This window comes from Stenella coeruleoalba (genome assembly GCF_951394435.1).
Source record: "Stenella coeruleoalba genome assembly, chromosome: 1".
Taxonomy (NCBI): domain Eukaryota; kingdom Metazoa; phylum Chordata; class Mammalia; order Artiodactyla; family Delphinidae; genus Stenella; species Stenella coeruleoalba.
Window position 1 is genome coordinate 54084040 of NC_137169.1, and position 17736 is coordinate 54101775.

Here is a 17736-nt window from a genome sequence, read left to right on the forward strand (position 1 = left end):
CTACAATTCAGTGGTACTAGTTACATTCACAACATCGTACAACCATCACTACTATCTATTTTCAAAACTATTCTATTACCACAAACAGAAACTCTGTAACATTAAGCAATAACCCTTAGCCTCTGGTAATCTCTGATCTACTTTCTGTCTCTTTGAAGTTGTCTATTCTAGATATTGCATATAATTGGAATTGTATAATGTTTGTCCTTTTGCATTTGGCTTATTTCACTTACAATATGCTTTCAAGGTTCATTGTGTTTGTAGCATGTATCAGAACCTCATTGCTTTTTATGACTGAATAATTTTTGTACATGGTGTAGAATTTTGATAGGCATTACACTGAATCTGTAGATCACTTTGGGTAGAGGTATTGACATCTTAACAAATTAAATCTTCTGCCCATGAACACAGGCTGTCTTTCCATTTATTTAGGTCTTCTTTAATTTCTCTCAGCAATACTTTGCAGTTTCCAGTGTACAAGTCTTTCACCTCTTTGGTTAAACTTATTCCTAGGTATTTTATTCTTTTAAATGCTACTGTAAATAGAATTGCCTCCTTCATTTCCTTTTCAAATTGTTTACTGCAGGTGTATAGAAACACAATTGATTTTTGTGTGTTGATCATATACCCTGTAATTTTGCTGAATTTGTTTATTAATACTAGCAGTTTCTTGTGCATTCTTCGGGAGTCTCTCTCTATAGGATCATGTCATCTGCAAATAGAGATAGTTTTATTTCTTCTTTTCCAGTTGGATGCCTTTTCATTCTTTTTCTTATCTAATTGCTCTGGCTAGAATTTTCAGTAAAATATTGAATACCAGTGGGGAAAGTGACCATGGTTGTCTTGTTACTGATGTTTGGAGGAAAGTTTTCATTCTTTCCTTTCAAGAATTTTAAACAGTTGAAAATAAAAGTAAATACTGGTTTCCTCTTAGTCTTTGATCACCTACAGAATATAGGCATAACTATATCTTCATCCTAAGCTTTTGATAAACATTTTCAACTAACTTACCCCCAGAGACCCTCATTTAAGCAGAAAATGATCCATAAGTCAGTATTCTTGCTCTTTGATTAAATACTTAAAATACAGTAAAGAGAAAATTAGAATTCTGAAATGTGGTTACTTGCCACAATTAAATTGTATAGATAAAAAACAAAAAACAAAACCCATTTCTGGTGTAACATTACTTTTAAAAAGGTCTTATTTGGATTAGTATAGAAATAAAAGTTACTCTTCTGCCTATAAGAGAATAAAATAAAATAAATAAAATATTTTATTAAATAAAATAAAAGTGATTAAAAATACACTTTATACAGCAGGAGGGATCCTTGTGGTGACAGGACTATTCTGTATCTTGACTGTGGTGGTGGATACGTGAACCTACATATGTGATAAAATTGCACAGAACATATACACACATATACAAATGAATATGTATTGTAAAATTTAGAAAACTGAACAAAGATTGGTGCATTGTATCAACATCAATTTCCTGGTTCTGATATTGTACTACAGCTTTGGAAGATGTTATCATGTCAGGAAAGTGGGTAAAAGGTACACATGATCTATGTTTTACTTCTCAAAATGAAAAACCTACAATTATATGAAAACAAACTTTATAGAAGGACAGTCACCATTACTGCATTTTTTGTAGCAGTGCCAGCAGCAGCAAAAATTGCGAAGAGGAAGAAAAACCAATGGCAGTGAATTATATATTTTCCTTTTAGAGAATAAAGAATATAGAAGTTCACATGAAATATTAATGTGTAGGTGTTTGTTTAATTTATAAACAAATTTTATTGACATATTGAGCTTTATTGACATGTCACTAATTGCTTGTTTTCTGGGGAAAAAAAATTTACATGGAAATTTTAAAACATGGAACTATATTTTCCTGCTGGAGAATTCTTACATTTAAAACTTGCCAAGTCGATTAACAGGCAGTGATTTCAGGACATATTTGTAAGTGGAAAGAGCGAAGTATGAAAGAGTATAAATTGTATGCCATCTTTGTATAAGAAGAGAAATGAGATAAAATAAATGAAATGGCTTAATTTTATAAAAATAAACATATGAAAGGTAAACCAGAAACTAATTAATTTGGTTACTTATAGGGACTACACAGAAGGAATGCAGCAGGGAATAGTAACACATCTCTATGTATACGTTTTTGTAAAGTTTTGACTTTTGGAACCATATCAGTTGTTTTACACAGTCAAAAAACAAAAATAAAAAAGGATGAGAAAAAAATATCAAAATTGCATATAAACATCAACAAGCTAACCTTACTACTTCATATGGAAGTAGTTCATATGGAGAACTAATCCAAGTAGTTCTGAACACAGTAATTTGACTATATACCTTCAAACTAAAGACAAAAAAGAATGCAAACAAAAATGCTTTTGCAGGTTTGTTTTTATCAGTGCAGGAATTTTGAAATCATTTTGTATATACTGTAGGAATAAGCAAGTGTGCAAATGGACTGCTGCTAATAGAAGCCAGAGATCTACTGTTTGAAAAGGAGTGCAAATATGGAAAGGGGGAAGGCAAGGAAAGACACTATATCACTATGAACTCATGACTTTCAAAAAGGCCAGCTAACAGAAAAGAATGATGGGATTAGAAAATCACTGCTATGCAACCGTCTTAGTAATTAATACTGGCTCAGTAAATTGCCTTCCCCAATGTGGGTGGGCATCATACAATCCACTGAGGGTCTGAATAGAAGAAAAAGCAGAGGAAGGGAGGATGGGTTCCCTGCTTGCCTGCTGTAGCTGGGATATTGCTCTTCTGCCCTTGAACTGAGATTTTACACCATTGGCTTCCCTGGTCGTCAGGCCTTTAGTCTTAGACTGAAATTATACCACTGGCTTTCCTGGACCTCCAGCTTGCTGATGGTACATGGTAGGACTTAACCTCCATAATTGTATGAGTCAATTCCTCATAATAAATCTATCTATATAGGTAATTGTATATATAATTCATTATTAATCTATTATTAATTAATAATTATTACATCATTAATAATTTTTATTGTTATTATTATATTACTATATGTATGTACATTTGCTATTGGTTCTGTTTCTCTGGAAAACCATAACCTAATGCAATTGCCAAAACAAAACATAAAATGTTATAATCATTTAAAATTGATCTAAAAGTACAAAATGTTTGGTTTAATTTCAGGTTTTAAAAAATCCAAGTCTTTGGAATGGTTTTACAAAATAATAAAACAAATCTAAACAAATGGAATAAATAAAGAGCTTATTACTAAAGCTAATAAAACAGCTCTATTGACTAGGTCTGAGTAATTTTATGATGGGTGGAAAAAAACAATCAGAAACACATAATTTTTATACATTGTAAGATATCTTGGCTTGTACTTAAATTCATTAATTCTAACACCAAGTCATGGAGTGATATACATAAATAACAGGGATCTTTAGAAACAAATATTGAGGGAAATTAAATAAATACTGGCAAATTCCTAAGTGACCCATAACAAAGTTTCTTGCTCCTCCCTTGCTACTTGAAAGCTCACTGCTATGGGAGCTACTGTGTATATGTATAACTGAATCACTCTGTTGTACTAACACAACATTGTTAATCAACTATACTCCAATATAAAATAAAAAGTTAAAAAAAATGTCAAGCTGTAAGCAGATTGATGGGTTCAGAAGAAAAAAGGAAAAACACTATGAAAACTTAGGATAGCTTGAGTGGAGCTGATTCAGGGGAAAGCAACAGGTAAGTCTGGTTTGCTTACATGGTATCACTACTGTCCAAAAATACTTTCTCATTTCCTGTCTACTTTTACTTCTAAGTTTGTTATACTTCATACAACTGTATCAGAGATTAATTTGGTTTAGCAGGTAACTGCTTTCAAACACAAGATTATATATGTGATTCAAAAATTGTTACTTGCTTTCTATATATCCCTTTGTACAGTTTGAGTTCTTATTATGTACATCTACTGTCTCTTTCAAAATATATTAAATGAGTTGAACAAAAAAATAATGCTTCTCACTTAATATCTAGTTGAGATTGGTTTCACCAAGGAAACTGGAACTTCGGTTAGAGGAAGGAGGAATGGTAATTGACAACAAAAATATCTGTGGGATAGGGCACATGAAAATATTTGGAACTGGGGGGAGTATGGCTAGGGAAAGCAGCTATAAAAACAGATAAAGGGGTACAGGTGATAGATGAAGCTGTCAAAGAAGGACACCTCTTTGAGAAAACTCTTCCCTTTGTCCCTACTGTACTCTAAGTGGCACTCTCCATATCTTTTTATCTAGACTACTACTGATTAATACTATACTTCACCTACATTATGAAAAAAATAGACTTGTAGCCCTGACTTGAGGTTATAACCTCAAATAACAACACAATTTGTATGGAAAATGCATTCTAAGGTTCACTCAAATGATTTAAAAAACACACAGACCCAAGATTGAACCAGAAAGAAATAGAAAATATGAACAGACCAATCACAACTACTGAAATTGAAACAGTAATTTAAAAACTACCAAAAAACAAAAGTCCAGCATCAGATGGCTTCATAGGCAAATTCTACCAAACATCTGGACAAGAGTTAAAACTGACCCTTTTGAAATCATTCAAAAAATTGCAGAGGAAGGAACACTACTGAACTCATTCTATGAAGTCAATGTAACTCTGATACCAAAACCAGACAAACATATCACAAAAAAAGAAAATTACATGCCAATACACACATGTAAATATCTTCAACAAAATATGAGCAAACCAAATCCAATGATACATTAAAAGGATCATACATCATGATCAAGTGGAATTTATCCCAGGGATGCAAGGATTTTTCAATATCAGCAAATCAATCAACATGAAACACATTAACAAATGAATAATAAAAAGCATGTGATCATCTCAATAGATGCAGAAAAAGCTTTTGATAAAATTCAACATCCATTTATGATAAAAACTCTCCAGAAAGTGGGCGTAGAGGGAATATACCTCAACATAATACAGGCCACATATGACAAACCCACAGCTAATATCATACTCAACAGTGAAAAGCTGGAAGCATTTCCTCTAAGATCAGGAAGAAGACAAGGATGCCCTCTCTTGCCACTTTTATTCAACATAATTTTGGAAGTCCTAGCCACAGCAATCAGAGAAGAAAAACAAATAAAAGTAATCCAAATTGGAAATGAAGTAAAAGAAGTAAAACTGTCACTGTTTACAGATGACATGATACTATACCTAGAAAATCCTAAAGATGCCACCATAAAACTACTAGAGCTCATCAATAAATTGGTAAAGTTGCAGGATACAAAATTAATATACAGAAATTTGTTGCATTTCTATACACTAACAATGAAAGAGAAATTAAACAATCCCATTTACCAGCACATCCAACAGAATAAAATACCCAGGAATAAACCTACCAAAGGAGGAAAAAGACCTGTACTCCAAAAACAATAAGACCCTGATGAAAGAAACTGAAGATGACACAAACAGAAACACATACTGTACACCTGGATTGGAAGACTCAATATTGCTAAAATGACCATACTACCCAAGGAAATCTACAGATTCAGAGCAATCCCTATCAAATTACCAATAGCATTTTTCACAGAACTAGAACAAGTAATTTAAAAATTTGTATGGAAACACAAAAGACTCTGAAGAGCCAAAACAATCCTGAGAAAGAATGGAGCTGGAGGAAGCAGGCTCCCTGACTTCAGGCTATACTGTAAAGCTACAGTCATCAAAACAGTATAGTACTGGCACAAAAACAGACACACAGATCAATGGAACAGGAGAGACCAGAAATAAACCCACGCACGTATGATCAATTAATCTACAACAAAGGAGGCAAGAATATACAATGGAGAAAAGACAGTCTCTTCAATGAGTGGTGATGAGAAAACCGAACAACTACATGTAAAAAGATGAAATTAGGACATTCTCTAACACCATATACAAAACTAAAATGTATTTATGATCTAAATGTAAGACTGGATACTATAAAACTCACAGAGGAAAACACAGGCAGAACACTCTTTGACATAAATCGCAGCAGTATCTTTTTCAAGCTGACTCCTAGTGTAATGGTAATAAAAACTAAATTAAACAAATGGGACCTAATTAAACCTAAAAGCTTTTGCACAGCAAAGGAAACCATAAACAATACGAAAAGACAACCCACAGAATGGGAGAAAATATTTGCAAACAATGCGACCAACAAGGGATTAGTCTCCAAAATTTGCAAAGAGCTCATGTGGCTCAATAACAAAAAAACAAACAACCCAATCAAAAAAGGGGCAGAAGACTTAAATAGACATTTCTCCAAAGAAGACATACAGATGACGAAGAGGCACATGAAAAGATGCTCAACATCGCTAATCACTAGAGAAATGCACATCAAAACTACAATGAGAAAGCACCTCACACCGGTCAGAATGGCCATCATCAGAAAGTCTACAAGTAATAAATGCTGGAGAGGGTGTGGAGAAAAGGGACCCTCCTACACTGTTGGTGGGAATGTAAAGTGGTATAGCTGCTATGGAGAACAGTATGGAGGTTCCTTAAAAAACTAAAAATGGAGCTACCATATGATCTAGCAATCCCATTCCTGGACATATATACAGATAAAAACATGGTTTGAAAGGATACATGCGCCCCAATGTTCATTGCAGTGCTATTTACAATAGCCAAGACACCAAAGCAACCTAAATGTCCATTGACAGATGAATGGATAAACAAGGTGTGGTGTATATACACAATGGGATATTACTTAGCCATAAAAAGAATGAAATAATGCCATTTGCAGCAACATGAAAGGACCTAGAGATGATACTAAGTAAAGTAAGTCAGACAGAGAAATACAAATATCATATGATATGACTTATATGTGGAATCTAAAAAAACATGATACAAATGAACTTGCTTACAAAACAGAAACAGACTCACAGACATAGAAAACAAACTTATGGATACCAAGCGAAAAGTGGGGGGAAGGGAGGGATAAATTAGCAGTTTGGGATTAACAGATTCACATTACTCAATATAAAATAAACAACAAGGGCCTACTGTATAGCACAGGGAACTATATTCAATATCTTGTAATAACCTATAGGTTGTAATAACATATATACACACACACACACATATATGTATATAAAATTCAATTGCTTTGCTGTACACCTGAAACTAACACAACATTGTAAATCAACTATACTTCAATTTAAATAAATAAATAAATAACATTTCGAAACATAACCCATAACCCATTTCTAAGTTAGAGTAGATATATTAACTTACAACATGAGACCATAAGCTCCCAATGGGTAGATGTTTTATTTTCCTCATCTTTACCCATCCATCCATCATATTGTATGGCACACAGAAGATACAGTTGGAAAGGTAAATGAGCTGAACATATGAAGTACTTTAAAACTTGAACCCCCTGTTCTGCTTATTTCAATTTTTTCAGCCTCAGTGGATAGATATAAATATTCTTCCCAGAATACATAGGCAGTAGCTTTTTACACATAATGACTTCATTCAAGGCACCCTTGACAGGCCAATATGAAAATAACTGATGGCCAATAAGCCTTCTAGGTTCCTCTAGATTCCTTACTCTGCTGGCTTCACTGTGTTCCTAGCTCTTGAACCAGCAATTATGTTCCAAGACAATGTATTACTTGTCCATCCATGTAAATCCAAAGAGGGTGTTTCCCTCAGTTTTACCCTAAGCTAGTCTCTTAAGCATAGGCTGGGGAAACTGGGCTAAATGGGTATTAAAATAAAGGTATCATATATCACCATCATATGAACATGGCAAAACACATCATAAATAAAGAATTTTACTTCTTTAAGAAAAAATACTTCTACTCAGGTATAAACTATTCATTTCTGCAAAGAAATGATTTATCTTAAATCATCACTTTAACAAATATGACCTTTTTCTTTTAAGACACACGAGTATATTATTTCAGCAACAACGAACTTACTCATCATTGTCTTCTGTAGTAGATTCCTTTCTTTCGGTTATACTGAGGTGATTCCAGTTTTTCCTCTTTCCTATATGTGTGCAATAAAAAGAACGTAAAGTTAAGGCAAAAACTGTCAAATTTTAAATAGAATTTAAATCACCAACTTTTCAACAGAAAATAAAAGGGTTGACAAATGAAAGAAGAGTAGGTAAAGAAAAAGTATCCTGAAATTTGTTACGAGAAAATTTTTTCACTATTGTGGATAACTTTTCAATAGGTAGGTTTTTTTTAAATTTGCCAGTCTCCTAATGTTTTATTCATGATTACATTATATAGAAGAAATAACCTTTTGAATAAAATTTCCACTGGGGCTTGGTATATTAAAAAGAAAAACTAGATAAACCCACTTTGATAATATAATTAGTTTAAAATACATTAGTTTTTCATCAAATATTTTCATGAGGAGGGACCCTCAAGATGGTAGAGGAGTAAGACATGGAGATCATCTTTCTACCCACAAATACATCAGAAATACATCTACACGTGGAACAACTCCTACAGAACACCTACTGAACGCTGGCAGAAGACCTCAAGTTTCCCAAAAGGCAAGAAATTCCCCACATACCTGCGTAGGGCAAAAGGAAAAACAGAGACAAAAGAATAGGGACGAGACCTGCACCTCTGGCAGGGAGCTGTGAAAGAGGAAAAGTTTCCACACACTAGGAAGCCCCTTCACTGGCGGAGACAGGGCGTGCCAGGGGTAAGCTTCGGAGCCACGGAGGAGAGCACAGCAACAGGGGTGCAGAGGGCAAAGCAGAGAGATTCCCGCACAGAGGGTCAATGCCGACAGCACTCACCAGCCCAAGAGGCTTGTCTGCTCACCCACCAGGGCAGGTGGGGCTGGGACCTTCAGCTTCGGCTTCAGAGGTCAGATCCCAGGGAGAGGACTGGGGTTGGCTGTGTGAACACAGCCTGAGGGGGGCTAGTGCAACACAGCTAGCTGGGAGTCCAGGAAAAGTCTGGAACTGCCTAAGAGTCAAAAGACCATTGTTTCGGGGTGCGCAAGGAGAGGAGATTCAGAGCACTGACTAAATGAACTTCAGAGACAGGTGCAAGCCACGGCTATCAGCCCGGACACCAGGGACAGCCCGGACACTAACGCTGCTGCTGCAGTCACCAAGAATCCTATGTGCAAGCACAGGTCAATATCCACACCCATGCCCCAGGGAGCCTGTGCAGCCCACCACTGCCAGGATCCCATGATCCAGGGACAACTTCCCCAGGAGAACACATGGCATGCCTCGGGCTGTTGCAGCGTCATGCTGGCCTCTGCCACCCCAGGCTCACCACACATTCTGTACCCTTCCCTCCCCACAGCCTGAGTGAGCCAGAGCCCCCAAATCAGCTGCTCCTTTAACCCCCTCCTTTCTGGGCAAAGAACAGATGCCAGAGGGCGACATACATGCAGAGGCAGGGCCAAATCCAAAGCTGAACCCTAGGAGCTGTGCGAACAAAGAAGAGAAAGGGAAATTTCTCTGTTCAGCCTCAGGAGTAGCGGATTAAATCTCCACAATCAACTTGATGTACCCTGCATCTGTGGAATACCTGAATAGACAACAAATCATCCCAAAATTGAGGCAGTGGACTTTGGAAGCAACTACAGACTTGGGGTTTGCTGTATGTGACTGACTAGTTTCTGATTTTTATGTTTATCTTAGTTTTCAGCACTTGTTATCTTTGGTAGATTTGTTTACTGATTTTGCTGCTTTCTTCTTTTTTCTTAATTACCTTTCTTATTTTAATAATTAAAAAAAATTTTAATTTTAGTAACTTTATTTTATTTCATTAAAAAAATTATTTTTTCTTACTTTCTTTTTTTTTCTCCCCTTTCTTCTGAGCTATGTTGCTGACAGGGTCTTGGTGCTCTGGCCGGGTGTCAGGCCCGAGCCCTGAGGTGGGAGAGCCGAGTTCACGGCATTGGACCATCAGAGACCTCATAGCCACACATAATATCAATTGGCAAGAGCTCTCCCAGAGATCTCCATCTCAACACTAAGACCCAGCTCCACTCAATGACCAGCAAGCTACAGTGCTGGACACCCCATGCCAAACAACTAGCAAGACAGGAACACAACCCCACCCATTAGCAGAGAGGCTGCCTAAACTCATAATAAGTTCACAGATACTCCAAAACATACCACTGGATGCAGTCCTGCTCACCAGAAAGACAAGATCCAGCCTCATCCACCAGAACCAGTCCCCTCCACCAGGAAGCCTACACAACCCACTGAACCAACCTTACCCACTGGGGGCAGACACCAAAAACAATGGGAACTAAGAACCCCTGAAGCCTGCAAAATGGAGACCCCAAACACAGTAAGTTAAGCAAAATGAGAAGACAGAAAAATAAATACACAGATGAAGGAGCAAGGTAAAAATCCACCAGACCAAACAAATGAAGAGGAAATAGGCAGTCTACCTGAAAAAGAATCCAGAGTAATGATAGTAAAGATGAACCAAAATCTTGGAAATAGAATGGAGAAAATACAAGAAACGTTTAACAAGGACCTAGAAGAACTAAAGAGCAAACAAACAATGATGAACAACAAAATAAATGAAATTAAAAATTCTCTAGAAGGAATCAATAGCAGAATAACTGAGGCAAAAGAATGGATAAGTGACCAGGAAGATAAAATAGTAGAAATAACTACTGCAGAGCAGAATAAAGAAAAAAAATGAAAAGAATTGAGGACAGTGTCAGAGACCTCTGGGACAACATTAAATGCACAAACATTCGAATTCTAGGGGTCCCAGAAGAAGAAGGGAAAAAGAAAGGGACTGAGAGAGATTATAGTTGAAAACAGAGAGTCCCATACAGGATAAATCCAAGGAGAAACACACCAAAACACCTATTAATCAAGTTATCAAAAATTAAATACAGGGCTTCCCTGGTGGCGCAGTGGTTGATAGTCCGCCTGCTGATGCAGGGGACACGGGTTCGTGCCCCAGTTCGGGAAGATCCCACATGCCATGGAGCGGCTAGGACCGTGAGCCATGGGCGCTGAGTCTGCGCGTCCGGAGCCTGTGCTCTGCAATGGGAGAGGCCACAACAGTGACAGGCCCACATACCGCATAAACAAAACAAAACAAAAATTAAATACAAAGAAAAACTATTAAAAGCAGCAAGGGAAAAGCAACAAATAACATACAAGGGAATCCGCATAAGGTTAACAGCTGATCTTCCAGCAGAAACTCTACAAGCCAGAAGGGAGTGGCAGGACATATTTAAAGTGATGGAAGGGAAAAACCTACAACCAAGATTACTCTACCCAGCAAGGATCTCAGATTTGACGGAGAAATTAAAACTTTACAGACAAGCAAAAGCTAAGAGAATTCAGCACCAGCAACCAGCTTTACAACAAATGCTAAAAGAACTTCTCTAGGCAGGAAACACAAGAGAAGGAAAAGACCTACAATAACAAACCCCAAACAATTAAGAAAATGGTAATAGGAACATACTTATTGATAATTACCATAAATGTATATGGATTAAATGCTCTAACCAAAAAGACACAGACTGGCTGAATGGATACAAAAACAAGACCTGTATACATGCTGTCTACAAGAGATCCACTTCAGACCTAGGGACACATACAGACTGAAAGTGAGGGAATGGAAAAAGATATTCCATGCAAATGGAAATCAAAAGAAAGCTGGAGCAGCAATTCTCATATCAGACAAAATAGACTTTAAAATAAAGACTATTAGAAGAGACAAAGAAGGACACTACATAATGATCAAGGGATCAATCCAAGAAGATGATATAACAATTGTAAATACTTATGCACCCAACATAGGAGCACCTCAATACATAAGGCAAATGCTAACAGCTACAGAAGGGGAAATTGACAGTAACACAATCATACTGGGGGACTATAACACCCCACTTTCACCAATGGACAGATCATCCAAAATGAAAATAAATACGGAAACACAAGCTTTAAATAACACAGTAAACAAGATGGACTTTATTTTTATTTATAGGACATTCCATCCAAAACCAACAGAATACACTTTCTTCTCAAGTGCTCATGGAACATTCTCCAGGATAGATGATATCTTGGGTCACAAATCAAGCCTTGGTAAATTTAAGAAAATTGAAATCATATCAAGTATCTTTTCCAACCACAATGCTATGAGACTAGATATCAAGTACAGGAAAAAAATGGTAAAAAATACAAACACATGGAGGCTAAACAATACACTACTAAATAACCAAGAGATCACTGAAGAAATCAAAGAGGAAATAAAAAAATACCCAGAAACAGGGCTTCCCTGGTGGTGCAGTGGTTAAGAATCCACCTGCCAATGCAGGGGACATGGGTTCAAGCCCTGGTCTGGGAAGATCCCACATGCTGTGGAGCAACTAAGCCTGTGCTGTGTTCCACAACTACTGAGCCTGTGCTCTACAGCCCACGAGCCACAACTACTGAGCCCATGAGCCACAGCTACTGATGCCTGTGCAACTAGAGCCTGTGCTCCGCAACAAGAGAAGCCACCGCAGTGAGAAGCCCATACACCACAACGAAGAGTAGATCCTGCTTGTCGCAACCAGAGAAAGCCCACGTGTAGCAACGAAGACCCAACACAGCCTAAAATAAATAAAATAAAATAAATTTTTTAAAAAAAGGTTTTAACAAACATGAAGTTCTAAACAAAAAAACCTAGAAATAAATGACAATGAAAACACAATGATCCAAAACCTATGGGATGCAGCAAAAGCAGTTCTAATAGGGAAGTTTAGAGCAGCACAATCCTCCCTCAAGAAACAAGAAAAATCTCAAATAAACAATATAACCTTACACCTAAAGCAATGAGAGAAACAAGAACAATAAAACCCCAAAGTTATTAGAAGGAAAGAAATCATAAAGATCAGATCCGAAATAAATGAAAAAGAAATGAAGGAAACAATGGCAAAGATAAATAAAACTAAGAGCTGGTTCTTTGAGAAGATAAACAAAATTGATAAACCATTAGCCAGACTCATCAAAAAGAAAAGTGCGAAGACTCAAATCAACAGAATTAGAAATGAAAAAGGAGAAGTAACAACTGACACTGCAGAAATACAAAGGATCATGAGAGATTACTACAAGCAACTATATGCCAATAAAAGGGACGACCTGGAAGAAATGGACAATTTCTTACAAAACCACAACCTTCTGAGACTGAATCAGGAAGAAACAGAAAGTATAAACAGACCAGTCACAATCACTGAAATTGAAACTGTGATTAAAAATCTTCCAACAAACAAAAGCCCAGGACCAGATGGCTTCACAGGCAAATTCTATCAAACGTTTAGAGAAGAGCTAACACCTATCCTTCTCAAACTCTTCCAAAATATAGCAAAGGGAGGAACACTCCCCAACAAATTCTACCAGGCCACCATCACCCTGATACCAAAACCAGACAAAGATCTCACAAACAAAGAAAACTACAGGCCAATATCACTGATAAACATAGATGCAAAAATCCTCAATAAAATACTAGCAAAGAGAATCCAACAGCACATTATAAGGATCATACACCATGATCAAGTGGGGTTTATCCCAGGAATGCAAGGATTCTTCAATATAGGCCAATCAATCAATGTGATACACAATATTAACAAATTGAAGGATAAAACCATATGATAATCTCAATAGATATAGAAAAAGCTTTCTACAAAATTCATCACCCATTTATGATAAAAACTCTCCAGAAAGTAAGCATAGAGGGAACTTACCTCAACAAAACAAAGGCCATATATGACAAATCCATGGCTAACATCATTCTCAGTGGTGTAAATCTGAAACCACTTCCACTAAGATCAGGAACAAGACAAGGTTGCCCAATCTTACCTCTATTATACAACACAGTTTTGGAAGTTTTAGCCACAGCAATCAGAGAAGAAAAAGAAATAAAAGGAATCCAAATTGGAAAGGAAGAAGTAAAACTGTCACTGTTTGCAGATGACATGATACTATACATGGAGAATCCTAAAGATGCTACCAGAAAACTACTAGAGTTAATCAATGATTTGGTAAAGGAGCAGGATACAAAATTAATGCACAGAAATCTCTTGTATTCCTATACACTAATGATGAAAAATATGAAAGAGAAATTAAGGAAACACTCCCATTTACCATTGCAACAAAAAGAATAAAATAACTAGGAATAAACCTACCTAAAAAGGTAAAAGACCTATACTCAGAAAACTGTAAGACACTGATGAAATAAGTTAAAGATGATACAAACAGATGAAGAGATATACCACTTGACTAGAAGAATCAACATTGTGAAAATGACTATACTACCCAAAGCAATCTACAGTTTCAATGCAATCCCTATCAAACTACCAAAACCATTTTTCACAGAACTAGAATAAAAAATTTCACAATTTGTATGGAAACACAAAAGACCCCAAATAGCCAAAGCAATCTTGAGAAAGAAAATCAGAGCTGGAGGAATCAGGCTCCCTGACTTCAGACTATACTACAAAGCACAGTAATCAAGACAGTATGGTACTGGCACAAAAAACAGAAATATAGATCAATGGAACAGGACAGAAAGCCCAGAGATAAACCCATGCACACATGGTCACCTTATCTTTGATAAAGGAGGCAAGAATATACAATGGAGAAAAGACAGCCTCTTCAGTCAGTGGTGCTGGGAAAACTGGACAGCTACATGTAAAAGAATAAAATTAGAATACTCCCTAACACCATACACAAAAATAAACTCAAAATGGATTGAAGACCTAAATGTAAGGCCAGACACTATCAAACTCTTAGAGGAAAATATAGGCAGAACACTCTATGACATAAATCACAGCAACATCCTATTTGACCCAACTCCTAGAGAAATGGAAATAAAAATAAACAAATGCGACCTAATGAAACTTCAAAGCTTTTGCACAGCAAAGGAAACCATAAACAAGATGAAAAGACAACCCTCAGAATGGGAGAAAATATTTGCAAATGAAGCAACTGACAAAGGATTAATCTCCAAAATATACAAGCAGCTTATGCAGCTCAATATCAAAAATAGAAACAACCCAATCCAAAAATGGGCAGAAGACCTAAACAGACACTTCTCCAAAGAAGATATCAGATTGTCAACAAACACATGAAAGGATGCTCAACATCACTAATCATTAGAGAAATGCAAATTAAAACTACAATGAGGTATCACCTCACACTAGTCAGAATGGCTGTCATCAAAAAATCTACAAACAATAAATGCTGGAGAGGGTGTGGAGAAAAGGGAACCCTCTTGCACTGTTGGTGGGAATGTAAATTGATACAGTCACTATGGAGAACAGTATGGAGGTTCCTTAAAAAACTATAAATAGAACTACCATATGACCCAGCAATCCCACTACTGGGCATATACCTGGAGAAAACCATAATTCAAAGAGTCATGGGAGAAGCAGCTTCTCAACTCCTCGAGTCTCTGTCTGCTTCGGCCTCCTCGCCTCCTCTCCAGCCTCCACCATGTCCATCAGGGTGACCCAGAAGTTCTACAAGGTGTCCACCTCCAGCCCCCGGTCCTTCAGCAGCCGCTCCTATACCAGTGGGTCGGTGCCCACATCAGCTCCTCGGCCTTCTCCCGGGTGGGCAGCAGCAGCAACTTCCGGGGTGGCCTGGGCACCAGCATGAGTCTGGCTCGAGGTTATGGCGGGGCCCTGGGTTTGGGGGGCATCACAGCTGCCACAGTGAACCAGGGCCTGCTGAGCCCCCTCAAGCTGGAGGTGGACCCTAACATCTAGGCCATGCGCACCCAGGAGAAGGAGCAGATCAAGACTCTGAACAACAAATCTGCCTCCTTCATCGACAAGGTGCGACACCTGGAGCAGCAGAATAAGATTTTGGAGACCAAATGGAACCTCCTGCAGCAGCAGAAGACAGCCCGGAGCAACACAGACAACGTGTTTGAAAGCTACATCAACAACCTCTGGCATCAGTTGGAAACCGTGGCCCAGGTGAAGCTGAAGCTGGAGGTGGATTTTGGCAAAATGCAGGGGCTGGTGGAGGACTTCAAGACCAAGTACAAGGAAGAGATCCAAAAGCACACAGACATGGAGAATGAATGTGTCATCACCAAGAAGGATGTGGATGAAGCTTACATGAACAAGGTAGAGCTGGAGTCCCACCTGGAAGGGCTGACTGAATAGATCAACTTCTACAGGCAACTGTATGGAGAGGAGATGCAGCCGCAGATTTCTGACACCTCCATGGTGCTGTCCATGGACAACAGCCACTCTCTGGACCTGGACGGCATCATCGCCGAGGTCAAGACCCAGTATGAGGATATCACCAACTGCAGCCAGGCCGAGGCTGAGACCATGTACCAGATCAAGTATGAGGAGCTGCAGACATTGGCTGGGAAGCACGGGGATGACCTCCGTCACACGAAGACAGAGATTTCTGAGATGAACCGGAACATCAACCGACTCCAGGCTGAGATTGAGGGCCTCAAAGGCCAGAGGGCTTCCCTGGAGGCTGCCATTGCTGATGCTGAGCAGTGTGGTGAGCCGGCCATCAAGGATGCTCAGGCCAAGCTGGCTGAGCTGGAGGCTGCTGTGAGAACTGCCACGCAGGACATGGCACAGCAGCTGCGTGAGTACCAGGAGCTGATGAACATCAAGCTGGCCCTGGACGTGGAGATTGCCACCTACCACAAGCTGCTGGAGGGCAAGGCGAGCCGGCTGGAGTCTGGGATGCAGAACATGAGTATCCACACCAAGACCACCAGTGGGTATTCAGGTGGACTGACCTCAGCCTACGGGACCCCTCGCCTCAACTACAGCCTGAGCTCCTACCAGTCCAGCTTGGGCTCTGGAGGGGGCTCTGGCTCCTTCAGCTGTACCAGTTCTAAGACTGTGGTTGTGAAGAAGATTGAGACCCATGATGGGAAGCTGGTGTCTGAGTCCTCTGACGTCCTGACCAAGTGAAAGCCTCCTGCGATCCCTCTCAGCCTCCCCACTCACTTGCTCCTGCAAGAAGGAGCTGTGCGGGGGAGTGTCAGAACCAGAGACCTGAGGCTCAGCCCCGTCCTTAGCCCACCCTGGGGGAAGTCAACTGCCTGGGGCTCCCTATCTTGCTCACGCCCCCAACTAAAAGCCAATCCAAGAGTAAAGCTTCAGCTGGCTCTGCCAACACACACACACACACACAAAAGAGTCATGTACCACAATGTATATTGCAGCACTATTTACAACAGCCAGGACATGGAAGCAAGCTAAGTGTCCATCAACAGATGAATGGATAAAGAAGATGTGGCACATATACACAATGGAATATTACTCAGTCATAAAAAGAAACAAAATTGAGTTATTTGTAGTGGGGTGGATGGACCTAGAGTCTGTCATACAGTGAAGTAAGTCAGAAAGAGAAAAACAAATATTGTATGCTAACACATATATATGGAATCTAAAAAAAAAAAAAGGTTCTAACGAACCTAGGGGCAGGACAGGAATAAAGATGCAGACGTAGAAAATGGACTTGAGGACGTGGGGAGGGGGAAGGGTAAGCTGGGACGAAGTGAGAGAGTAGCATGGACATATATACACTACCAAATGTAAAACAGACAGCTAGTGGGAAGCAGCCGCATAGCACAGGGAGATCAGCTCCGTGCTTTGTGACCACCTAGTGGGGTGGAATAGGGAGGGTGGGAGGGAGACGCAAGAGGGAGGGGATATGGGGATATATGTATA

General features: G+C 38.7%; 1 protein-coding gene and 1 pseudogene across 2 annotated transcripts in view; one reads left to right on the plus strand and one right to left on the minus strand.

Annotated features, from left to right (window-relative positions):
- The window catches only part of ITGB3BP (integrin subunit beta 3 binding protein), an 88763-nt gene that overhangs the window by 26601 nt on the left and 44426 nt on the right, over nucleotides 1-17736 (minus strand). Inside the window, exon 4 of the mRNA XM_079899479.1 lies at nucleotides 8001-8070. Within this exon, the coding sequence (XP_079755605.1) occupies nucleotides 8001-8070 (70 nt within the window). The remainder of the gene's footprint in view (nucleotides 1-8000; nucleotides 8071-17736) is intronic.
- LOC307174910 (keratin, type II cytoskeletal 8-like) lies at nucleotides 15515-16974 on the plus strand (annotated as a pseudogene). The gene has a single exon. The product of its transcript is annotated as a keratin, type II cytoskeletal 8-like (transcript).